Consider the following 27,324-nt stretch of genomic DNA (forward strand, 5'->3'; position numbering starts at 1 on the left):
TAAATAGTCAAATGTTATGAACAGGGTGTTTTCTGATGAAGAAATCAAAGCTGTCTATAGGCATAGGAAGAAATGCTTTAAATTACTTTTGATTAGAGAAATGCAAATTAAAACAACTCTGAGGTACCACCTACCACCTTTCAGAATGGCTAATATGACAAGAAAAAAGAAAAATAAATGTTGGAGAGGATGTGGAATGTATATGCTAATTCACTGTAGGTGGAGGTGTGAACTGATCCAACAATTCTGGAGAGCAATTTGGAATTATACTCAAAGGGCAACCAAATTGTGCATACCCTTTGATCCAGCAATACCACTACTAGGTCTGAATCCCAAAGAAATCATAAAAAAGAGAAGAGGACCTACATGTACAAAAATACTTATAGCAGCCCTTTTCATGGAGTCAAAATATTGGAAATTGAGGGGATGCCTATCAATTGGGGAATGGCTGAACAAGTTGTGGTATATGAATGTAATGGAATACTATTATGCAATAAGAAACAATGAGCACGCAAATTTCAGAAAAACTTGGAAACACTTGTATGAACTGATGCAAAGTGAAATGAGCAAAACCAGGAAGACATTGTATACAGTATCAGTAGCATTGTGTGATAATCAGTATGAATGACTCAGTTCTTCTCAGCAACACAATGATCCAAGACTAGTACAAAGGACTCATGAAGGAAAATGCTGTCCATATCCAGATAAAGAACTGATGGCCTCTGAATGCAGATTGAAGCATACTTTTTTCACTTACTTTATTCTTTTTTTGTGGTATTTTTCTTTTTATCTGTTTCTTCTTTCACAACTGTGACTAATATGGAAATATGTTTTACATGATAGCACATGTATAACCTATACCAAGTTGCCTACAACTTTCAGAAGAGGGGAGGGGAGGAAAGGAGGAAGAAAAATTTGGAACTCAAAATCTTGTAAGAATGAATGCTAAAAACATAGTCTTGACATGTAATGGAGAAAAAATAAAACACTGTTTAAAACAAAACAAAACAAAATCAATCCTATAAAACAGTTCTATAAGAATTGTTATGCTTATTTTACAGATGAAGAAATTGAGGAGCTTTGTTAGGCATCACAGAGCTGGTTAGTGTTAGAGCCAGCATCAGAACATAAATTTGTTTATTTCCAGTCCAATGCTCTAAAATGAATGTCCCCATGGACCTCAGTCAGTCAGTAAACATTTATTAAAAACCTACTATGCGCCAGAACATGTGATAAGTGCTGGAGATACAAAGAAAAGCAAAAAAAATACTCTGCTCTCAAGAAACTCATAGTCTAAAGAGAGAGACAGCATGCAAATAACTATATACAAAGGAACCACACAGAAGATACATTGAAGGATTCCATGCTGTCTTGGGGAGGGAGGTGGGGAGGGAGGGAGGAAAATCTGGGACTCAAAATTATGTGGAACCAAATATTTTAAACTAAAAATAAAAAAAATAGAAAAAAAGAAGATACATTGAAAATACTCAAGAGGGAAGGTACTACAATTAAGAAAGATTAGTGAAAGTCTTCCTGTAGATGGTGTGATTTTATCTGGGACTTGAAGGAGGCCAGAGAAGCCAGGAGGCAGGGCTGAAGAGGGAGAGCATTCCAGGCATGGGGGACAGCTGCTAAAAAGGTCCACTTTCTGGAGACAGAATGTCTTGTCTGAGGAACTGAAGGGTCAATATCACTGGATTGTAAGAGTACTTGGTAGGGGTCAAGGGGAATAGGAGTACGATGTAAGAAGGCTGGAAAGGTGGGGACAGGTCCTGGTTAGGAAGGGCTTTGAACACTCAAGGATTTTATATTTGACTCTGGAGATGATGGGAAATGACTGGGATTTGTTGAGTACAAAGGTGACATGATTAAACCTATTTATGAAGATGCCTTTAAGAGCTGAGTGGAGGATGGTCTGTGGCCGGGAGAGATTTATGGGAGAACAACTAGCAGGCTACTTCAATAGTCCAGGCAGGGGTTCATCACCTGTGCCAGGGTGGTGATAGCGTCGACGGATGAGAAGGGACCATATTCAATAGATATTATTGCCTTTGCAATAGATGGGAAACGGGGAGTGAGAAAGAACGAGGAGTTGAAGATCACACCTATGTCATGAGTCTGGGAGACTGGGACAGTACCCTCAACAGTAATAGGAAAGACAGGAAGAAGGGAGGATTTGCGGGGGAATGAATGAGTTCAGTTTTGGACATGCTGAGTTTAAGACACCCAGAGGACATCTAGTCTGAGGTGTCCAATGAGCATTGGTTATGAAAGACTGGAGATCAGTGGAGAGTTTAGGGCTAGAGAATCATCGGCATAAAAATGATCATTGAATCCATAGGAGCTGATGAGATCACCAAGTGAAATCCTAGTGAGGAAGAAGAGAAGCAGGTCCAGGACTGAGCCCTGGGGGCACTTTGGTTTCTTCATCTATGAAATGGGGATAATAAGCCCTTATCTCATGTGAATATTCTTGAATCAGTGCCAGAAGGAAGTACTCTTAGCTGTTTTCCTTGTTAGATGGCCATGTTGAGCAATCCCCAGAACCTAGCCCACCTAGCAAGTAGTATATAATAGGTGCTTAATATCATTAAACATGTCATATGATCTGAGATCTGAGAACCATTCTCCTGTGCAAAGGAAGCCGACTCATACAGGGATTAATTTTGTTATTTTGGGTCTGATATCCTGATATTTTAAGCCAACTTACCTCAGAGAAGGATTAAAATGGACCATTGACATTTTAGGTGGATAATCCCCTTCCCTCAGTGACTATGTTAAGGGATTTAAGTCCTGAAATAATCAAATTCAGATTCAGAAGCCCTTGGTTATAGTCTTGGTTCTGCTGCTAAACAGGTGGGCAACTGTGGGCAGGTCATGTAACCTCTGAACTGAGATTCTTATTCTCTAAAATGGGGATAATAATGCTCAAGTTGGGCAGCTAAGTGTTGCAGTGTATAGAATGCCAGCCCTGGATTCAGGAAGACCTAAGTTCAAATCCTGCCTCAGATACTTTCTAGCTGTGTTATCCTGGGCAAGTTCTTTAAGCCCGTTTGCCTCAGTTCCTCATCTGTAAAACGAGCTGGAGAAGGAAATGGCAAACCACTCCAGTATCTTTGCAAAGAACACCTCAAATGCGCTCACAAAGAATCAGATATGACTGAAATTACTCAACAATAACAACAACAAAATGTTTGAATTACCAAGCTCAGAGTTGTGATGAAGTAGTTTGTAAGTTATCAATCATTCTAGAAAGGTGAGAGATTATTATTAGGTGTGGAGGGACCCACCCAGAGCTAAGAATCAGACCTCCTAGCACATCCCACTTTCCACTTGAACTTCCTCTGAAAAGAGATCTTAACTGTGTAATTCTCTTCCCTCCAGGGACTAAGGCTTCAAGTTCAGAGATCATCAAATTTAGAATAATAAAGAATCTTAGAGATCATCTAGTCTAATCCTCTCTTTTTTAAGGTGAGGAAACTGAGGCTGCAGTAGGGGAAGAGAAGCATAGACAGTATGTGCTAAAGAAATGCTTGTTGGAGCTTAAGACAAAGGGAGTAATTAATGGGGCTGGGCCTTGAACCCTGGTCTTCTTGCTCTAAATCCAATGTTCTCTTACTACACCAGGGGGATGTAGTGATATCTAAATGCTAGCTATTATTATAAGCAAACAGATTTCATTAGTGTGATTAAAGAAATATATATATATATTAATGTATATACACACATTTATATATGAATATTATATATACTTTAACAGAATAATTCCTTGCTCTGTGTCCCCTTCAGCGCGCTCTCTCTCTCTTTCTCTCTCTCTCTCTCTCTCGCTCTCTCTCTCTCGCTCTCTCTCTCTCGCTCTCTCTCTCTCTTTCCCCTCTAAGGATTTCCTAGGTTTTGTTCCTTTTTTTGCCCCTCTCCACTAAAATCTTCCTTCAAATCTCAGCATAGCATGGACATTAGGTTGTCAAATAGTATACTAGTGCCTGTGATGGGCCAAGCATCAGTCATTGGAGGACCAGCCTTGCTAGACGGAGAAGTTCAGCTATTCCCACTCTTAGTGTTCTGCTATACAGATGGGTGCTAAGTTAGAGATGAGCAGCTCCTTGTACTTTAGTGAAGGAACCAACCAAATAAGCATTTACTAAGTACCTACTGTGTTCTAGGCACAATGTTGGGTGCTGGGGACACAAAGACAAAAAGGAAACACTCCCAGCCCTCCAGGAGCTTACATTCTCTAGGGAAAGGCAACACGTACATATACAAATATACAAATGAATACAAAGCAAATTGAAGGAGGCAGCCAAGGACATTAGTGCCTGAGGGAATCAGGAAAGACTTCATAACAAGATAGAATTTGAACAGAGTTTTGAAGGAAATGAGATTCTCTGATTACTGCTTTTGCTGTATCCCATGAGTTTTGGTATATTGTCTATTATTATCATTCTCTTTAATAAAATTATTTATTGTTTCTGTGATTTGTTATTCTTTAATAATAAGTTAGTCTCTGATCGATTTTTAATCTTTATTTCCATGGTTCTTTACTAAATGTTATTTTTATTGTGTTATGACTTGGAAAGGATGCATTTAACATATCTGCTTTACTGCGTATGATTATAAGGTTTTGTGCCCTAAGGTCAATTTTTGTAAACGTGCCATGTGCCCCTGAGAAAAAAGTATATTTCTTTCTATTCCCATTCAATTCTCTCTAGGTGTCTATCATATCTAGTTTATCCAAGAATCTATTCATCTCAAGGAAATGAGATTCTAAAAGGCAGTGATGAGATTGGAATTCATTCTAGCCTTGGTGGACAGTCAGTGGAAAGGTACAGAGAGGGGAGATGAGGGGAGACTTTGTTACATGAGCATCTCTATGCAATTAACTCTGAAATATATGTATATATCCCTACTCTTTCCATTAGAGGTCTGGTGTCCATTACCAGCTCTCTATTGGGCATTCCAAACTAGATATCCCATGGGAAACTTAAACTCAATATGACTAAAACAGAACTTATCTTCTCTTTCTCTCCCATCCTCCAGCTACCCTTCTTCTGAATGTCCTATTCCTGTTGAGGGCACTGCCAGGCTTTCAGTCACAATGGTTGACTGCCTTTGTATTATTTTAAACTCATTGTCCCTTATCCACACATTTCTACTTAGTTGCCAAGTCATTTTTACCTCCATAACAGCTCACATATTTTATCCCCGATTTGCCATTGACATGGACATAGCCCTAGCTCAAGCCCTTGTCACCTCTTGCTATTACAATAGGATGTGTCAATCAATTGCCATCAACTCAACCTACCTTTAACTCAAGCCACCATCTTTGTAGCTTCCCTGACCAAAATGTACTTTTGTGGTTACCACTTGCCCACAAATATTATCTCCTTCTATTAGAATGGAAACTTCCCAAGGGCAAGGACTGTCTCATTTTGCACCCCCAATGCTTAACACAGTACTTGGCACATTGATATGCTTGGTAAATACTTTTTCCGCTGGTTCAATTGCCTCCTAATTGGTGTCCCTGCCTCAAATCTCTCCTCTCTCCATTCCACCCTTTATTAGATCTGCCGTCACAATTTTACTAAATTACAAATCTGAAAGAATTTCTAGATGTGACTCTGGAAGTTAGGACAAGGTAAGTACATAGGAGAGGTCCATATAGCAAGATATGAAAGATCTAGGGAAGGAGAGTTCCATATATAGAGTGGTATGAGAGATCTAGGGAAGGAGAAGCCCATATAATGCAGTATGAAAGGTCTAGGGAAGGATAGGTCATCCATACTTTAAGAAATCAGATAAAGCTTCTTAGAAAAGGTGGTATCTGAGTCCTGGAAGAAGGAACTAAATTCAGCAAGTATTATATAATGGAAAAAAGTCCAGTAGCCTGGAAGTGAAGAAATTTGGGTCCTAATACTATCTCTGCCACTAACTAATTCACCCTGAGGTAGTTAATTCTTATCTCTTAGCTTTGGTTTCATTCTCTGCACATGAGACTTCATACATTAGACTAAATGTTACGATGTTAACAACAATAGTTAAAATTTATACAGCACTTTAAAGTTTGCAAAGGCATTTACAAATAATATCTCCCTGATCATCACAATCACCTTGGGTAGAGGATAGGTGCTATTATCCCTACTTTATAGAGAAGGAAACTGAGGCACAGAAAGGTCAAATGACTTACCTAGGATCACATAGCCAGGGCTGGATTTGAACGCATGTCTTCCTGACTCCAAGTCAAACACAATATCCCACATACCTCAGAACTCCTTCTAAAAGGGCCTATCCAATTCTAAAATTTTATGAACAGGTAGAGAAGTTAAGAAGAGTCATAGGTTTCCTCAAACATTCAGCTGAATGATTTCATGATTGTTTAGTCCAAACTTTTCATTTTGCAGATAGGAAAATTGAGGGTCAAGAGGGTCAAGTGACTTAAAATAAATTTATTGGGGAATTAGTTATCAATTTGATGGGTTGATAAAATCTTGAATGACATAGAAGGCATTGAAAGCTACAACCTATTACTAAGAATTATTTGCCTGTGAAAAGTAACAAGAAAGCAAGAGGGGTGACTGGAAATATAGGTTGCTTAGTGAAGTAGCAAGAATGAGGATTAACATCTGACATTTATATAGCCCTTGAACACTTGCAAAGTGCTTAACCATATGTATGTGTGTGTGTATATATATGTGTATATATACACACACACATATATATACACACACATACATATACACATACATACATAAATGTATATACACATATACATACACATATATACACATATATGCGTGTATTATATATGTGTGTGAGTATATATGTGTGTATATACACATACACTTACATAATTACACATATATACACACACATATATGTATATATACAATACTATATATATATATATAGTATATGTATATACTATAGCAGCTCCTTTAAGTCTCACAACAACCCTGGAAAGTACCATAGTATCATTAGCCCCTTTTTACAAATGAGGAAACTGAGGTTCTGAGAGGTTAGGTGATTGCAGTAAGTAGGAGAGCTGGGAACCCACCCCTCCCAGGTATCCTTGACACTGTGTCCAGCAGTGTCTCCACAGCAGAGACTAGACCTGTTGTCTCCCCTTTGATCCATATGGTATTAGAAAAACCCAAGGAAGACTTCCAGCTGAATAGACAAGTTATGGAAGATTTATGGAAAGACAGGGACTCGAAGGCATGGTAAGGTTCAGATCTGCGTTGGTGGAAGGATTGGCTATATTACTGAGATCAAGGATCCAACCAAGTATTAAAATATGAAGGCATTTAAAAGAAAACTAACAGAAGAAAATAAGTTGTGGTCAGAACCATACAGACATGGAGATGTTCTTCCATCCCATCTACTATGCTTAGTTAGCACCCCCTTCCATCTTACCTTGACTCCATGGATCTGAAAGATGCCTTTCTGAAAACACCCACTTGTCCCAATAGTCTGTAAGCTGCTGATTCCCAGTCTGAAAAGATCCTCTTGGTGCCTTTCTAAGGGTGCCTTATACTTAATATACAGTTTCTTGCTGTACAAGGAGCTAGAAAAAAGCAAGCATTTATTAAGCATCAACTATGTGCCAGGGAGGCCATTTCCAGTTGTCCTGTTCTATATCTTGCCACTGGACCCAGATGATTCCAGTGGAGAGACTGAGGGTGGTTACTTTGCACAGCCCTGACTCACTTAAATCAATTCACTTGCAAGTCAAGACTTCACCTTCCTGAGGCCATTGGTCCTCTTTGACAATGAAGGACAAACAACAGTCTGTGAGTAGTTGTCCCACTGGGGACGCAAATGGCCAGTTCTAATTGGGCAATGTTGCTCGCTCCTTCCTTCTTTCCTTCCTTCCTTCCTTCCTCCCTTCCTTCCTTCCTGTCTTCCTTCCTTCCTTCCTTTCTCTCTCTTCTCTCCTGTCCACATAGGGAATCATACCCTTACCTGTGGGTACTTTGCTCAAAGGAACATAAATTTAGATTACTAAAACTTTGCAAAATATCTTGGGGTTTACAGGCTAGATTTCTTTTTTTCTCTCTTCCCTACTTATTTATTCTATCATTTTAAAAAAAATCATGCCTTAAACCCAAATTATTCTGACTCTCACTGATTAGCCAACAATAGGTCCCAGCCGAAGCCTCACTAGGTCATTATTTGGGTTTCGATGGCTCAGAGTGAATGTAAATAGCAGTTGTTTCTGTTTTGGCCAGAAACCGGAGTGTCTCCCCCCACCCCCCCCATTGATTTTTTTCTCTGACTAGGTAAAAGAGGGCATTTTTGCTTGATTTCTTACCTAGCCTTAATCAATGAGTAAATGTTGTCTCAAACTGAGACCTGGGAAAGACCTTAGCTTAAAAAGGCCAAGGTCTCCCACTGCATCCTGGGCCATCTCCAGTCGTCCTGATCTATATCTGGCCACTGGACCCAGATGGCTCTGGAGGGGAAAGCGAAGCTGGTGACTTTGCATAGCCCTGCCTCGCTTCAATCCAATTCACTTGTAAGTCAAGATATCACCTTCCTGATGTCATTAATCCTCTTTGAGAACAAAGGACAACAACTACGTGCCAAACACGTTACAAATATTACCTCAGTCAATCCTCAGAACAACCCTGGGAGGCAAATAATAATTTACCCCCATTTTACAGGTGAGGAAACAACAGTTACAGGTGTTGTCACAAAGGCATCTTTTAGACCCAGGGAGAAGAGTGATTATGGGAGAGGCTGATAAATTGAGAAGAGAATAGATGATGTTAGGATGGAGGGGGCTGGTAAATGGAGGAAATTGAAGTAAAGTAGTATGCCCAGAGTCACACAACTGTTAAGTGTCTGAGGCCAGATCTGAACTGACATGACTCCAGTCCCAGTACTCTACCCAGTGAGCCAACCAGCCGGCCCGCATCTGGGCTCAGATTGTGGCTCTGTTATTTACTATGTGATGTTCGGCAGGCTACTTCACTTTTTGAACGTTTCCTCATCTGTAAAATGATTATAATAATGTTTTCTCTCCCTAGTTCAGAGGGTGGTAATTAACTGCAAAGAAAGTGTTTTGCAAGCCTAAAAATCTATAGAAATGAAAGTTCTTCTTAATCCCTTTAGGATCAAAGATATCAAGCTGCAAGCAACCTTTGAGGACATCTAGTCCAACCTCCTCATTAGAAGGTGACAAAACAAGGTCCAGAAAAGTTAAGGGACAGGCCCAGGGTCACACAGCTGGAAGGTAGGGAAGCTGGGATTCACACTCAGTTCTTCTGACTCCCCTTCCAACATTCTTTTCTTTTTCTTTTTCCTTTTTTTTAAAAAAATTTTACCATACCATGTCCTCTCTGGGTCTCAGCTACCAATTTTTGAAATGAGGTTGGACCAGATGATATATATGATTTTGTCCATCTTTGACATTCTCAGATCCCTCCAGCTCAGAGGAGTGGGATCATGTTTTCTATGTCTCTGTACTCCCATAGTGCCCTGAATACAGCAGACATTCCCATAGTGCTTCACATGTAGTAGATGCTCAAAAGAAAATGCAACAGAAAAAAACCCTAAAACAGGTCATAGTTGATATGGCTTGGAATTTAGGTAAATGTACCAATTGTTCCTTCCAGGTTTGCATATATTCAGTAGACTCCTCTAGGAGATTATTAGACAAGTGAGGTAATCCTAGTTTTCAGACAGTTTAGAAAAACAAAAGATTCTATAGGTTTCATCAAAAGAAACCTTGAGACAGAGAGACAGAGAGAGACAGATACATAGAAAGACAGTGACACACAGAGAGACAGAAGGAAACATACAGAGAGAAGTAGACAGAGAAGGGGGGGAAGGGGGGAGAGAGAGATTGAGAGAGAGAGAGAGGGAGAAGGAGAGGGAGAGGGAGATAGAGAGAGAGAGAGAGAGAGAGAGAGAGAGAGAGAGAGAGAGAGAGAGAGAAAGAGAGAGAGAGAGAGAATAACTTGCCTGTCATTACATGAGTGGTAACTCACACAGAAAAATTGAAATCTAAATCTTATTTTAGGGTCTCCAAAAACTCATTCTAATATCAAACCTCTTAGAATTAGGAAACAGTACTGGATTAGGCTACACCCTTTATGAACAGGATTGTTGGCCTTAAAACTTGTGGGTGAAATTTACTCCTTACCAAATTTCAGGTTCTGCAGCATTCTAATGAGGCTTCCCAACAGTGCTCACCAGCTGGAGATAATTTGTGTGTGATGAAATAACACCATTTTCATACCAAGAGTGAATAAGAAGGCAACACACACAAGGAGGTGTTGCTGCCTTTGTATAATATGGGACTAGCAGGTATTTCAGGAGTACCGGGAAGAGCTTGGGTTAGTTAATGCCCTGTGGCACTTCGGGTTGATCTGACTGTAGAAACTGATGAAATCAAGGCAGAGAATCTTTCGGTGCCGAACTCTAAAAGGAATAACTGTGAAAGGGACCAATGGAACCCAGTCGTGGAGTCAGGAGAGCCAAGTTCCAGCCTTGGCACAGCCATTTGCTCAGTTTGTGACCTCAAACAATCCTGCCACTCTCCTGGACAACGGGTTCCTCATCTGTCAACGAGGAATCATAATGCCTTCTGTCTGTCACTGGGTTATTGTTGAGGTAAAATGATATGAGACGGGAAAGTGCTTTGAAAGAGTTAAAAGGCACGATCCGGGTATAAGGTATCATAATTGTAATTCCATCACTCAGCAACAATTTATCAAATAACTTGCTCTGTGTGGAACTCTGTATTCAGGACTAGGAAAGAAGATACAAAAGAAACAGAATCCATAAATGTTAGGAGGGGACTTTAGATCATAAAATGTCAGAGCTTGGAGGGGTAGTACAGATAATCTGCTAACTAGTCCATCTCTCTATTTTAAAGATAAGGAAAATGAATCTCTCTCCTCAATACTCTTATAGTTTAGTTGGAGAGATTAAAATATACACTCATCGATGGCCTAGAGAGATAGATATCTTCTCTGTCACAATCTACTTTTTGAATCCAGCAGCCTTTTCTTTACACTAACTGTCTCTGTGGCATTCGGTGTCATTGATCATTTATGACCTAAAACTCTCATATCCTTTAGCTTTGGGGATCCTGAAATCTTAGGTGACCTCCCACCTCTCTGACTGCTCCTTCTTTCAATCCCTTTCTGGCTCTTCCTTCTCCTAAGACTTTTTGATGTGGGTTCCTCTCAAGATTCTATCCTGGGCCCTTGTCTTAGTTTCTCTCTGTAATCACTGCCTCTGTGACTTCATCCATTTTCATAGATTCAACTCTCTCTTCTATGTGGATGGTTCCCAGATTGGTATATATTTGTATTTAAGCCCTGATGACTTCTCTAGTCTCATATCTCCAACCGCCTTCTGGATAGTTCCATTTGGATGATTTATCATCACTACAAAGTGATAGAGTCAGTGTGGGATGGTGAAAAGAGTGCCAGGCCTAAAGTCTCCAGGCTTGGTTCAGCAGCTCTGACACTGCCTAGTTATTTGCCCATCACTGAATTGCTTTTCCTCTTTGAGCCTCAGTTTCCCCAACTGTGAAATGGAAACAATAATACTTGTACTAGTTACCTTGCAGGTTTTTTTTAAATGAAGAAAGCACTTTTTAAACCTCAGAACACCCTAGAAATTTGTTATGCTCAAAATGAAATTTAAAACCTAGCTCTGTTTCTCAACTATCTCATTTTGATTGGTGCTTCTAAATCCTTCTAGTCTAGAAACTGTGAAGTCACCTTTGATTCTTCCATCTCCTTCATTTCTTTGATTCAAATTGTTGCCAAATCATCTCATCTGTTCTTTTAAAATGTTTCTTTGTGTCTTCCCTTCTATTCCATTCTCACTACTACCAACTTAGTCCAGGCCCTAGTATTGGCAATCAAAATGGGCTCTTAGCACTTAACTTAACCACGTGCCCTTGAAGAGTTTGGCCTTTATTTCTTTGACTAAATTAGGAGTCCTTGATGACCTCCTTGCCTCAAGGGAAAGCCTAGTTTACATGGGTTTGAGTGACATGTTTGTGACATCAGAGGCTTTTAGACCACGTGGGTTTAAGTTGCATTTTTTGTGCCAATTTTAGGTCACGTGGGTGAGTCACACGTGTGACTCACCCTTGACCCTGAAAAAGATATAAAACCAGGGGTTGGCTTTCCTTTTTCGGAGCTCTGACCCACAGCAGTGGTGGTGCATGTGACTCTGGGCCAGCTGTTGTTATGAGCTCCCTGGCTGAACTCAGTTGTTGGTAACTATGAATTATATTTGGTCTCTCTGTTGATGTTTGTAATTTGTTTGTATTTGCTCTGTAGTTCAGGGCGCTGGCTTTTTCCCCTGAACTAAGTGAATGGTATTTGTATGCTGGATTAAAGTAAGATTGTCAACCCCTTAACGTTGCTTTCCTTGTTAAAGCAGATCAAAAGAACCTGGGCTTGCAGTATTCTGAGAGCTGGTTGTTGTTGGTTTTACACTCCCACAGCAGCTACTAGCCAGATTGTTGAAACAGTCCTCACCATACTTTGATGACTACAGCAGCTTTCTGAATGTTTTCCCAGCCTTTAGCCTCTCCCTGGGGTATATGGGGTGTTCAGGGAGGACTAGCACCTCTGGTGTGAAGGCTGGCTAATGCCTAGCCCTTTTCAGGGCTGCTCATCCACCTTTGGTGCCCACCTGTCACCCAACTCTCCCCTGTGGTTCAAAGAATCTGTAGCTTGTGCAGAGGACACACCCCAGTAAAATTGTCTTGGCAGATGGGCTAAAACAGATTGAGGGTAACTGACAGGCCTCAAACCTGCCTGGGAGTTAGGAGAATGTCTACCCCCAAGCACGTGAAGATTTCCCCTGGCAGAATGGGCAGATGAGAACAATTTATCCCAATGGCCATGAAGGCAGGAGCTTGGCCAGATATTGACTGCACCAAGGTCATCCATTTCATCCCAAGCCGAATCATCTCGACTTTTGTCTTGCCACTGGACCTCACTGGAAGAGAGAGTGAGGCTGACAATTTTTGCCGCTCTGCCTTACTTAAATCCATTTCACTTGCAAGTCAAGACATCACCCTGTGATGCCATTGGTCCTCTTTGAAAATGAAGGATGAACAACAGTTTCCCCCTACACAAAAGGCATACTCTAGGCTCTTTTGTCTAGTTTCTAAAGTCCTCTCAAAAATCTGGATCCATCATACATGGTGCACTTCAATTTCTGCTTCCCTGATGTATTTCCTCACACTTATTTAGACTTACTTCCTCCCTGGCCATCCCCATAACATAGCATGTTCATTTCCACCTTTTTGCCTTTGTTCATGATGTTGCCCTACCCCTCATCATTCTCCCAATTTCAAATCCTTTCTGTCTACAGAATAACAGAAAGGGACTTAAAGATCATAGTCTCACAGTATACTTAAAGTGGGGAGGGCTATATATGTAATCCAGTCCAGCTCCCTTGTTTTACAATTAAGGAACATGAGGCTCCGGAGAGGAAATTATTTGTCCAAATTGACAGAGCTATTAAGTGGCAAAGCTGCAACTCAAGTCCAGATGTTTAATGTCAAAGTTCAAAGCTCTTTAAGCCCCAACTTATCTTTCTTCTTCCATGAAGCTTTCCCCAAAGTCTAGAGATTATCTCATTTTATGAATTCCTACCTTACAGACATACACAACATAAGGTTGCCTCAAAAGGCAATAGGACATGGTGAAAAGAACACCGAATTAAGAAAACGAAATTCTGGATTCAGATCTCTCTTCTGCTATCTGCATTTCTTTGGGCACAGATTGCAGCTTAACAACTGTACGCCTCCCACCTGTAAAATGAGGAGATTGGACTATCAGAGGTTTCAAACTCATGATGCCATAAAGCTCTTGAGTACTCTAAACCAGATTAAAATGTAATTGGGAAATGTTTAACAAAATAAAATACAACATAGACAAGGCTAATTTGTGGTTTTCTAAGAAAATATGGTAGCTTTATTGGTGTTATTACCAATGAGGAAACTGAAGCAAACCTGATTAAAGGACTTGTCCAGGGTCACATAGCTACTAAGTGTCTGAGACCACATTTGAACTCAGGAAGATGAGTCTTCTTGATTCCAGGCCCAGCACTCTATCCATTAAGCAACTTAACTGCCCTAATATGGCACCTAGGAAGCAGCTAGATGGCTCAGTGGGTAGAGTTCCAGGTTTGGGGTCAGGAAGATCTGAGTTCAAATTCAGCCTTAGATACTTACTAGCTATATGATCCTGGGCAAGTCTCTTAACCTCTATTTGCCTTAATCCACTGGAGAAGGAAATAGCAAACCACTCCAGTCATCTTTGCTTCATCTAAGATGAAACACTAGAAGCCATGTAGTGTCGCATATAGATCACTGTACATAGCATTAGGAAGACCTGGGTTCAGTTACTGCCTCAGACGATAGCTGTGTCTATATGCTTCTCGGGAAGTCACACCACCTCTGTGAGCCTCAGTTTCTCCACCCCTAAAATAGGAGCAGTAATAGCACTCCACAGGGTTAGGGTGTACAAACAATACACACAAACCCCTTTGAAAACCTTCAAAAGCTTTGTAGATGTCAGCTATTTTTAAGATCATATTTTCATAGAACAAATAGCAGGTGGGGATATATGTCTCTTTTCCTTCCCGTCTTCAACATATCATTTGGCACTTAATTACCATATGTCCTTTTGGTTATTGCTCTTTAATTGCTTCATTTATCTTGGTTTGTCTCTCCAACTAGATCACAAAGCTTCCTATTTGATCCTAGGTTGCACTGAAAGGTGTAGTGTTGTAGTGTAGCCTCCACTTCAACAACCAACTTTGCCTAGCAAAGGGCCTGATCTCGCGGACAATGTATGAGGTGGGAGCCGAAGGTGGTGAATGACTCCGTTTATTATTTCAGCAAGCAGCATTTTTATATCTTTGGTTACGTAGGCATTAGGGCCGCCCTGGTTCCGCCTACTCTCCTCCCCTTCTCTTCCCGAGCTAACCTGAAGCTTCCTGAGGGCAGGCAGTCCCGACAAAGAACCGGAAGTTCCATGTGCTCATGCAGGTCCTAGCAAAGACCTGGAATTGCTAGGGAGGCAACAAAGGCGAGACCCCTCCTCCTGGCTCCACCCATATCCCAGAGCCCTGAGTTTATCTCAGCAGGCCCCTGGGCGTGGAGGTCCGAGGAGGGCAGGGCTCGGCTGTAACTCGGCCCGTAACAGTGTAGCATCCTGCAAAAGGGAGGCAATAGTCATACTATCACCTGCCATGGCCAGGCTGGATGTATTGTGTTCAAGTATGGGTAGGAAGGATATTGATCAAATGGAACATTTCAGAGGAGAATGACTAGGACGGATGGAAACTTGGAGATCATGCTTGAGGGTTGGTTACAGGAACTGGGGCAATTTAGGCTGGAGAATACAAGGGAATGAAAAAGAGGCGAGACGCTAGCTATCTTCAGGTATTTGGGCTGTCTTATGGAAGAGGGATTAGATTCAGGTAGAGTGGAGCAGATCAGGGTTGAAATAAAAAACTTCCTAACACTTAGGGCTGATCCAAAGTGGAATGGGGTTCTTTAGGAGGTAGTGAGCTCCTCATTACTGAAGGGCTTTAAATGGAGGCTGAATGACCATTTGTGAGGGACGTTATAGGTAGGATTCTCCTTCGGCCATAGGTTATCCCTCGCAACTCTGAGAATCTGCTATTCTTTCATTCCAGAGGGCAGAAATTGTGTTCTCTAACTCTCTGGTATTCCGCATAGCAGCTAGCACAATACTGAGCACATAACAGGCCCTCAGTAAATACTTATTGGTTGGCTGAGTTGGCATTTAAAGCTTCAGATCACTGCTGAGGGAGTAGGGGGTTGGAGTTGGGGGAGACCTTTCATTCAATTAGATGAGAATACAAGCATCTAAGAAGCAACTCAGAGTTCTATGTGCCTTCCTTAAAGCAGTACACATAGAAGAAAGATAACTGGATTTGTAGTCAGAACACCTGGGTTTGAATCCTGACTTTGCCACTTACCTTGAGAAGTCTCTTCCCCCCATGGGCCTCAGTTTCTTTATCTATAAAATAAGAGTATTAAGCAACGGATGTGGAACCAGAGAACCTGCCTCCAAATTTGGTCAATTCACTTTCCCTCTGGACCTCAGTTTCACTTTAAGTAAGAATTTGAAATAGGTGATCTTCAAAATAGATGAATAGGTCCTTTCTTGTTCTAAATCCTAAAATGTTTGTTATCATGTAGAATCCTAGTCTTTTGGTTCTTATTGCTTTCAAGTTGATACCACATTGTCTGTTTGGTTTCTGTTCCAAGAGTCTAGCTCAATGCTGCCGACTTGGATTAAATCTCTATTTCACAAGGACCAAAAATCAACAACCCTCCAAATCTCTTTTACACATACTCCACAGCCTATATTAGCTTAGGCATTTAATAGGTCTTATCCCTGGTCACAGTCATTGCTCCACATGTATTAGGTTATAGGTGTCTGCTTGACTTACCCTCACCCACTGGCCTCCGGCTGGGCCCAGGGCCCAGATGCCAGGGTGCTGTTTGCAGAAGGTTTCTACCAGGAAAAGCACTATTAACTGTGCACACAGTGCAGTTGCCAGAGGACAAGCAGGTCTCTTTCTACTGGGATGGGTGGAGGCCCCCAAGCTTCTGCTCAGTCTAGTGGAAAGACAGCTTGGCCCTAAAACTCCTGGACTTGGCTTGAGATCCCACTGTCTCTGCCCCTTCTAGTTATATAACAGAAGGAAGGGAGTGGGGCATGACATTTCACCTCTAGGTGCCTTGATTTCCCCATCTGTAAAATGATAGCTCAAATTTCTATAGTGCTACAATGTTAATAAATCATTTCCCTCAGAAAACCCTGCCTGTGAGGCAGGTAGCAAGACAGCAAGAGTTTGGGTTGTTTTTTTTTTAGATGGGGAAAGTAAGGATTTAAAAGATAAAGGACCTACTCACAAATGACATACCTTTACTACCTAGGAAGGCTCTGGTGGAGTGGGAAAAGGGACTGAGGGAAGAAAAAAAAACATTTATTAAGCTTATTACTATCCTAAGTGCTTTTCAATATCATCTCATTTGATCCTCCAGTCAAGACAACCCTGGGAGTCAAGAGCTATCATTATCCCCACTTAACACTTGAGGAAACAGGTTAAGTGACTTGCCCAGGGCCATGTAGGTATGTGAGGTATGTAAGTATGTGAGGCTGAATTTGAACTCAGGTCTTCCTGACTCCAGGCCCAGCACTCTATATAGCCCTGTGCCACCTAGCTGGATTTGTATCCAGAGAACCTAGATGTCAACACCAGCTCTTCCACAGACTGCAGTTTGTGAATCTGCCAGGCTTCCTAACCTTTTCTACGTCCTGGACCCCTTCGGCAGTTTGGTGAGGTCTAAGGACCCCTTCTCAGAATCCTTCTTTTAAATGCATAAAATAGAACATGTAGGATCACAAAGGAAGCCAGTTATGTTGAAATGCAGTCATAAAAACAATTTTTTTTAAATGTTCTCCGGCTCCAGGTTAGGAATCCTAGGAAAATGCTAACATTTGGATGGATGTTAAGGTTAAGAGACAAAGCTCTTTCCATGTTTGATACTCTGAACCACTTTGTGAGATGGGTACTAAGGTCCAGACAAGTTATAGAACTGAGGCTTTCCCTGGGTCATATTGTTAGTCAGCCTCGATATTGTCCTGCAGGTTTCTTCTGGTTCAGATTTCTGCCTCCGTTCCACTACACCACATTCCACTACTGCAATGAGGCAGGCCGCTTCTCCTGTCTGAGTGCCAGTCAGTCAATAAGCATTTATTTTGTTGTTCAGTAGTTGTGTCTGACTCTTTGTGACCCCATTAGGCAAAGATACCGGAGTGGTTTTGCCATTTCCTTGTCCAGCTTATTTTACAAATGAGGAAACAGAGGCAAACAGGATTAAGTGACTTGCCCAGGGTCACCCAGCTAGGAAGTGTCTGAGGCCAGATTCGAACTCAGGAAGATAAGTCTGACTTTAGGCCCTGCGCTCTCCTCACTTCACTATCTAACTGCCCTAAGCATTTATTAAATGCTTACTGTATACTGAGAGGCACAGTGCTATGTGTTGGGGATACAAAGGCAAAAGACAGTCCCTATCCTCAGGGAGCTCACAATCTAACAGAAAATGAATGTAAAATAAGCTGGAGAAAGAAATGGCAAACCACTCCAGTATCTTTGCCAAGAAAAGCTCGAATGGGGTCACGGAGAGTCGGACATGAATGAACAACAATGAATGAAGGGGTAATCGCTAAGATCCCTTCCAGTTCCACATTCTTTGACTTATAGATCCCAAAGCGCTCTAGAATCATATGAAGGAGAGAGGTCAGGAGCTCCTCATTTCCCTCCCGGGCTGCCAGAGCTAGGCCCCGAGGGCAGCAGGTCCCCCTTCCCCCAGCACTTTTCCTCCTTCCCTCCAGGGATTGCCCTCCGGGAATCCTCAGAGCGTGCCCCAGGGGAGCAAGGAGGAAGGGAGGCGGCGTCTGCACCCCAGAGCCGGTTGCACACCCGGGCTTCCCCTCCCCCTCCTCTCCTGCAGTGGGGTTTGCGGTCCGAGCGCGTCCCACTACGCAGCTGTTGGGGACTGCTCCGCAGAAGCCAGCTCGGCCAGAGAGGAGGCGCACGCCGCCGCCCCGGTAGGGAGATGGGACTCGCTGGCTCCGCCCCCACCCCCGGGGGGCGGGGCATCACCTGGCGGCACAGCGGCACCAGGTAACCTAGGCTCAGCCTCTTAGACTCGCTCGGGCGCGTGCGCCCTGCCCCCAGCACGCCAGAGAAGCAATTCCAGCCGCAGCCTAGCCGGCCCAAGCGAGCGAGAGAGCCGGCGGGGCTGCCGCGCTCAGTCCCCAGCAGCAGCCGAGGAGGGAGCCGGCGCGAGCCGCGGCGCCCACCCCCCAGGGTCGAGATGGTGGAGAGACGCTTCTCCAAACTCCTGCAGAAACTTTCCCTTCTCAGCTTGACACGCCAGTACGAGCCAGTGGAGGATGCTGAGCTAGAGGGGCTGGTGGTGAGTGGAGGCTTCTCGGCGGGCGGGAAGAAGGGATGGGGACCCCCGGGGGACCGGCGGCAAAGTGGCTGGCCCCTGCGATCCCTACCGCGGCGCGGCTTAGCCCAGAACTCCGACGGCCCGCCTGGTGCCATCCTCCGTGTCTCCTAAAGGGGACCACGGCGGAAAAGGAGGCTGTAAGCCGGGCAGTGCCCGTACACGAGCGGCGGTCTCTTGGAGGGGCTCCGTGGGTGTGTGGCGATAGGTGTCTGAAGTCCCTGGGGCGGGCAGGGCAGCCCTTCTGCAGGTGAGCGAACCTGGGCAGCCGCGGTGCGTGCCGGCGCTCCGGAGCCCAGCCGGCGCTTGTCGGGGATGAGGCGGGGGCAGGAGATCGCGCGCGTTCCCGGACACGGGCACGGGCACGAAGGAGCTGCCAGCTGAACCGGCTCAGGGCCTGCGACCCAGGAACCCTTGGGAAGCCCCAAACCAAACACAAGGTGAGGCTGTTAACCAACAGCCGCAGGATTTCACCCAGTTTCCTCACTCTAAGGATTTTGAAATAAAGCAGGATTCAAAATAAAATAGGCAATGGAGACTTCAAAGTAAACATTTATTGATTAAATACTTCAACGCATTCCTGATCTCATCTGTGGTGCACTCCCTCCACCTGTTCACATTGTAAGCCAATGCAAGGCTTTTTCTGGGTGATTCTTTGGGCGCGTCTTCACCATACGATGTGAAGGGGTTGAATCAAAACCACTTTTAGTTTTGACAAGTCCTTTCTGCACAGCAGCCCTTCGAGGTAAGAGTGATTAAACCCACATTATTTTTAGAAACTTCGTTAAGCACTTTTTACATACCAGGCACTGGGCTAAGGCAAGAAATACAAAAACCATCCCAATCCTTATGAAACTTACAGGCTCCTAACGGAGGTAAGACAAATACACAAAAACTGTAATACAACACGAAATGTTACTCACATCAATGAAACATTTATTCGGCCCCTACTAGGTGTTAGGGAACTATGCAGACGCTGAGCAAAGAACAGAAGTAAATAAAAGTCCCCCACCCCGCCATGGACCCCACAGTCCAGTAGATGAAAGAAACTGGAGAAGAGCAATTGCTTGATTTAAATGAACTCTGTCTACTTTGAGAAATAATCAGTTTAGACAAACATTAACAAAGAAAGAAAATGTTTAAGTTCTGGTTATTAATACTGTGATTACACGGAAGTATCAGCAGCCGAAATCAGTAAGAGGGGTTCACTCTAGATCCCTGGCATCCTTCAAATCCCAGCTAAAATTTGACCTGCAGAAAGCAAGTAACTGATCCCTCTGAATCCTTCCCTCTACTGATTATCTCCAATTTTTCCTGTCTCCAATTTGTCTTGTTTATACATAGTTGTTTTCATGTTATCTCACCCATTAGATTGTGAGCTCTTTGAGATCAGGGATTGGGGTTTTTTGGTCTTTCTTTATATACCCAGAGCTTAGCACAGTGCCTGGTATCTATTAAGTGTTTAAAATATATATATATATGTTTGTATATGTATATGTACATATACATATATACATATATATACATATATACATACACACACACACACACACACATATATATATATATATATATATATGTATATATATTTCTTGACTTACCTTGATCCATGCAAGAGGACTTCATTTCTACTAAGTTTCTCCTAACTGCTGCCAGGAATGCTGTAGAGGGGATGCCTATACTAAGGTAGGGGGTTGCACTCCATGATCTCTGAAGTGGGGAAGGACAAAGGAAGGGAATAGCCTTTATTAAGTGCCTACTATGTGCCAGTCATTGTTGGGTCATTTTCAATCATGTGTGTGTGACATTTTTGACTCCATTTGGGATTTTCTTGGCAACAGTCCTCAAGCTGTTTGCCATTTCCTTCTGCATCCGCTTTTACAGAGGCAAAGAAGGCTAAGTGATTTGCCAAGGGTCCCAAAGCTAGTAGGTGTCTAAGGTTGAATTTGAACTCAGGTCACTGTGCTAAATACTTTACAAAAAGTATCTCATTTGATAATGAACCCCTTCCAACTCTTAAGATTATTTGTGATGGAGGAACAAATGCAACTTGGCAATTATGTTTTCCCTGAAAAACCAAGTTAAGGGTCTCTTGTTTGAGAAGTAGAGTGAGAACCTGGAAAACGTGGTAATATTTTATATTTTTATATAATTTATAATTTACGTAATTTATAATGTTTCATATATTTAGTGTAATTTTCCCCATAGAGTTGTTCAAAATGTTTTTGACTTGTTTTGACAATTGTTTAACATTTGAACATATATAAAAATATTTAATATACCACAAATGGGTAGGTATTCATCTATCAACAAGATTTATTAAATCCTATGTGCCGAGAACTGGTTTGAGGTGCTGAGGATACAAGCACAAAAGTGAGACTGTTCTGGCTTTCAAAGAGTCTACATGCAACTGAATGTTAAAGGGGACACTGAGTGTCAACATGGATCTCAGTGTGAAGACATGCCGTTTTAATTTACCCTCTAATTTTATAAAATGAATTATGCAAAGAGAGACTGTTTCTAACTTTTTTGGGTCAGATACTTATTTATGGTGAGATTCATAAAATCATCAACTATTAGAGCTGGAAAGGATGTGAGAGATCAGTCAGTCCTTATTTTACAGATGAGTGAGGCCCAGAGGCCATATAGCCAGTTAGTGGCAGAATGAGGATTAGGACCCAGCTGTCCTGATTTTTGATGCACAGAATAGAATGATGGGATTTGTATTCTGGGGACTTGGGTTTGCATCTTATCTCTAGTCTTGTAAACTTGTGCAGATCATTTAGATCTCTATAAGATTCTGTTTTCTCATTTATGAAATGAGAATAACAATCCCTGCCTTGCCTCCCTCATATGCCGAAGATCAAATCAACTTGTATATTCGAAAGTCTTTGAAAAACAGTTATACATATATTTGATTGGTCAAAGAGGTGTTTTTTAGTATATAGAAGAAAGACAGATGTGACCAGCCAGTGGTAGAGTCCTAAAATCAAGGCATCCTACCTCCAGCTCCCTTGCTTTAATAATGAGATTGGCATAAAGAATGAACACAACATAATCGTTTGTGTCTGTGTGTGTGTGTGTAAAGAAAATCATGTTAAAAGTTGTTTTTCCTCAAAATTTAGGTAGAAGGGAAGAAAGATGGCACCCACAGAAAGTTGGAAAAACTCAAGGAGCTGCAATGTTTTGTCTTTTTAGGCAATGGTAGTATGTTGGGAGGTGGCACAGTGGATGGAGTGCCAGGCCTGGAGTCAAGAAGAGCCAGCCTCAAATCCAGTTCAAATCCAGCCTCAGACACTTAGTGGCTGTTATGACCCTGGGCAAGTCACTTAACCCTGTTTGCCTGTGTTTCCTCATTTGTCAAATGAGTTGGAGGAGGAAATGGCAAAACGCTCCAGTGTTTTTGCCAAGAAAACTCCAAACAGGGTCATGAAAAGTCAGACTGTCTTTACAAGAACAACAGTATAGCGGGAAAAGTTTTGACCTATGGGTCAGGAGACCTGGGTTCTAACCCTGACCTTACTATGTGACCTGGGGCAAGTAATTTCATCCCTCTGAGCCTGTTTTTTCATCCTTAAAATGAGGCTCTTTTAATATCCTTCCAATGCCAGCATTCTATGTTCTAGGGTCTAGAAGTTCCTTTAGGAGGGTTCATTTTTTGGTTTGTTTTTGAATCCCCAGTGCCCGGCATAACGTGTTTGTTGAATTTCCATTTTGACATTCTGTGTTCTTAAGGCCTGTACAACTCTGATATTCTGACCTCTCAGCTCCTGGTCTGCTTAGTTTGGGATTGAGGATTTGAGGATTGGAGTAGAGGCATTCACATAACGGTAAACTTCAAGACAAGAAGGAGGGTTTCCCTTGGTGACAGTCACAATGACGAGAAGATGAAGTTGACTTGTTTACCTTATCCTTTGTCTCTTAGGTCCCCTTTGTTAGCCCATGCAGGCCTTTCAGAGAAACCCACTCTTGACACTTCGTAGAAGAAAAGGAACAAATCTAGAGAAAGAAGGGACCAAAAATTGGACCAGTCAGTAGTAGCACCCTGACAACTGCTCAAGATTGGAATAACGAGCCAGGAATTCGACCTTCTCTGATGATTCAGGGTGTGTCCTGAGAAAGTTACCCAGGCTTCCTCCCCTGTACCTCAGCTTTCCCTTATGTAAAATGAACCTAATGGCCACCACACCTGTTTGTCTATCATGAGCTCATAGAGCCGGATGGGACCTGAGAGACCATCAAGTCCAACTGCCTCATTTTACAGATGAGGAAACTAAAGGATTTTACCCAAGACCCATAGCTAGTAAGTAACAGAGTCAGGATTTGAACACAGGTCCTCCGATTCCAATTCCAACACACTTTATACTGTACCAGGTATATAGACTGCATGGCCCTTGGCATAAGAATTTTTACATAATGGATACTTAGTTAATGGTTTGAATCAGATAATGGACTGAGAACTCCATGAGGAAATACAGGCAGTTCCCTGGTTATGAACAAGCTGTGTTCCAAAGGGTCATTTATAAGGTCATCCATTGTTTGGAATTTGGAAATCATTTGCCATTGAAACAATATTATACAGGATAATTAGGTTCCCAAGCCAGCCTGCAAAGACCTAATTTAATAGTAGTAATATCTCATGTTTGCTAAGTGCTTTAAGGTTTATAATACATTCTTTCCACAAGTCTCTGTAGTGGACTATGTAGATATTATCATCCCCATTTTACAGGGGAGGAAACTGGGGCCCAGAAAGGCAAACCAACTTAGGGTCATAAGATTTAGAGTTGGCAAGAGATGATCATGTTCAGATCTTTCATTTAAAGATGAAGAAAGTGAGGCCCAGAGAGATTAAGTGCTTAGGGAATCACAGAATTTAGAGCTGGAAAGGATTTAAGAGATCACAGAGCATAAACCTTTCATTTTACAGATGAGAAAGGTGAGGTTTGGAGAAATTAATTGACTTGCCCAATGTTGCACAGATTCTAAGTAGCAAAGCCAGGGATTTGAACCCAGATCCTCTCACTCCAAAGGCCAGCAGCTCTTCCCCTTTCACCAAACTAGATGTCAGAGTTTTCAAAAACTGGAGACGTGAGAAATTCTTAGCCAGTAAGATTGATAAAGCAGTTGCGGTGGGTCAAAGGAAGGAGTTAGGACAGCCTGTGGGCCTGAGTGTGAGCCACTGCTGTTTTGCCATAATTAGTCTTCACATTATATAATTTTAAAGCAGGAAGGAATCATTCTAAAGCAGATCTTTTAAGTCCAAGTGAAAACTGAGAGAGAAGGAGAAATGAGCTACCAAGATCATAGAGTTACGGAAGAGTAGAACCAAGGTGTGAAATTTCCATTACTGCATTCTGTTGTTTCCCAAAGCTAGACTGAAATTCCAAACAAAAGCATTTCTCATCATTTGGTGATAATTATCACTCCCCCTATTATTAAGCCTCTCGGCCCCTGTAGCCTTTTGGAGCAAGGCCCCTCTACCAGGCACCAAGCTTGTTCTCCTTTCCTAGGCCAGCTCTGCTAGACTCAGGCTTGAGGCTCCATGGGCCTACCCTCTTCGAGCCATGGAGTCTCCTACTGGATTGGTTGCTCTCCTTTAAAACGCCAAGGCTGGGGATGGGGCGGAGAAAAGAGAAATCCTCCTCCCCACCCCATTCAACCCTAGAAGATTGTGGGGGGAAAAGGTAAGGAGTATCCTCCAGAATAGATCCCTCATCTCTGGTGGCCTCTCTTTTTGACCAATTCTTAAACTGACAAGCCACACTAGGATTTGGCTGCTTTTGATGTCTCCATTTAACATTTACAAATGGCAGCTCAGTGCCTGGCATACAGTGAGTACTTAATAAATGCTTGTTGATTTGACTTGTAAAAGGAAATTTGTATTCAGTGGAGTAGAGCCCAAATATGGAGATTTTTTGATCATCTGTGATTCTGGAAAATTATTTGAAGTTTTCCCTAATTCCGAATAATCATTAGATGGCTATAATGAATAACTGTAATGCCTTCCCCTTAGGATCTCAGAAATGATTTGCAGACTTAAATCAGTGTCCAATGATTGATCATCTTTATTGTGGTCAGGACCAAATGGGGCACATAAATGTGCTATTCATGGTCCTTTCCTTCCAGGAACTTAAAATGCAGCTGGGGAGACAAGATGTGAGCAGATATGTGAAATTATTATGTCCAGATGGCCCCAAAGATGAAATATGATATTGTTCCTCTCTTCCTTCTGTGCAGAGCCAGGGGACTCTTGATGTGGAAATTGCATATAATGTTAGATTTGGTTAATGGATTGGCTAGTTAGACTGCAGAGGTTTTTTTCTCTATATTTCCTGTCGAAAGGTATAGTTCTCTAGAAGGAGGAGTGGAGAGTATATTGGGTAATAGGTAATATAAAAAACAGGTAATTTTTAAAAAGAAATATTTATAAGCACATGAAAAGGAAAACCATTACAAAATACGTAAATGTTCAAGGGCAAAGAGCAATATTTCACTAAGCATTTATTATGTGCCCTACTTGGTACAAGGCACTGATAAGCATTGTGGATGCAGATATTAAAATGATGCCATGCCTGACCTCAAGAATCTTATATTCTACTGGGATGGGAACAGGTAGGCATAGATGCCACATGTAGGCAGATCAATAGAATACAAAACAGGAAGTGATAGAGGCTAAGGAGAGACTCAGGAGAGAGTAAAGGGTGTTAGGAAAACATGGAGAGGGATAAGTCACTTTTAGCTGAGGCAGGGTGGTTGGGGAGTGGCAGTAAGCTAGGCTTCACAGAGAAGATGATGCTTTAGCCTTCAAGGAAAATGAAGATTCAGAAAAGCAGAGATGAGGAGGGTATGCATTCCAGATTTGGGGGCAGCTTATGGGAATGCATGATGGCAAGACAGTGATTCTTAAATCTGGGGAACAGCTAATGTCCAGGCTGGTTGGAATGTAGAATTTGTGATGAGGAGTAGGTTGAGAGCAGCTACGAAGCACCTAGATAGAGGGCTGGGCCTGGAGTCAGGAAGATTCATCTTCCTCAGTTCAAATCTGGCCTCAGACACTTCCTAGCTGGGTGACCCTGGGCAAGTCACTTCACCCTGTTTGCCTCAGTTTTCCCATCTATCAAATGAGCTGGAGAAGGAAATGGCAAACCACTCTAGTATCTTTTTAAGAAAACCCCAAATGGGGTCATGAAGAGTCAAGACATGACTAAAAAATGACTGAACAAAACAACAACAACAAAGGTAGGTTGGCATTTGATTGTAGAGGGATGTAGACATCTGAGGCTGAAGAGTTTGCATTTTGTCCCAGAGGCATTTGATCAAGGGAATTTGAGTTATCTGTGTCTTAGGAAGACTGCTTTGGCTGCTGTGTGGAGGCAGGATTGGAGAGAAGTTACTAGAAGCAGAGGCACCTCTGGTGGCAGGATTGTGCAGGGAGAGAATGGCATGAGTATAAGAGTTATTGTGGAGGAAGAATGGACAGGATTTAACACATGATTGGCTGTGCGGGGGGTGATAAAAAGAAGAGTCAAAGACAATTGCAAGGTTTTGAGCCTAGATAACTGGGAAGATGGTGGTGCCCTCCATGGAAAGAGGAAAGTTGGTTAGAGGGATAAAGACAGGAGTAAAGGTGGTAAATTGCATTTTGGAAATAAAAGTTATCACAAAATAATATATGATTCCATTATTAAATCCCACAAGTATAAGTGGGAATTGTTTTATGAGTTCAAAGGAGATAAAGATCATTATGGTCGTAGAAGGCTTTGTAGAGGAGAGGCAACTTGAGCTGAAACTTGAAGAATGGGGACAGGTACATGGGGATGAGGTCAGGGAGGTAAGAATAGGAAGGCAAAATAATATAAGTTAATGTTCACACCATCCCTGTAATATAGCAGATGAATAGTCTCATTCTAACATTATAAGCCAGCTCCAAAGTGGGTATATAGTCAGTCCACCATTCACTGAGCAATTATTAAGTTCCTACTAGGTACTTAACACTGTGCTAAGCATTGGGGATACAAAGAAAGGCAAGAAACAGTTCTTGCTCTCAAGGATCTTACAGTCTAGAGGGAGAGACAACATGAAAACAGCTATATGCAAACAGGATATGTTGGAATTAACCAGTACAGGGAAGGAACCTCTAGCATTTGGGGCAATCAGGAAATGGTTCTCACAGAAGAGGAGATTTTAGCTGGGACTTGAAGGAAGCCAGGTGGCAGAGGTGGGAAAGGAGAGAATTTCAAGAATGGGGGACAGTCAGTGAAAATGACCAGAACAGAGAG

At 42.2% G+C, this 27,324-nt stretch overlaps 1 protein-coding gene across 1 annotated transcript in view; it reads left to right on the forward strand.

The window, feature by feature from the left end:
• The first annotated feature begins 18,907 nt into the window (after window positions 1–18,907).
• Window positions 18,908–27,324, forward strand: part of ATP2C2 (ATPase secretory pathway Ca2+ transporting 2) — a 109,602-nt gene continuing 101,185 nt past the window's right edge. Inside the window, exon 1 of the mRNA XM_036750719.1 lies at window positions 18,908–19,009. Within this exon, the coding sequence (XP_036606614.1) occupies window positions 18,908–19,009 (102 nt within the window). The remainder of the gene's footprint in view (window positions 19,010–27,324) is intronic.

This window comes from Trichosurus vulpecula, chromosome 3, assembly GCF_011100635.1.
Source record: "Trichosurus vulpecula isolate mTriVul1 chromosome 3, mTriVul1.pri, whole genome shotgun sequence".
Lineage (NCBI taxonomy): Eukaryota > Metazoa > Chordata > Mammalia > Diprotodontia > Phalangeridae > Trichosurus > Trichosurus vulpecula.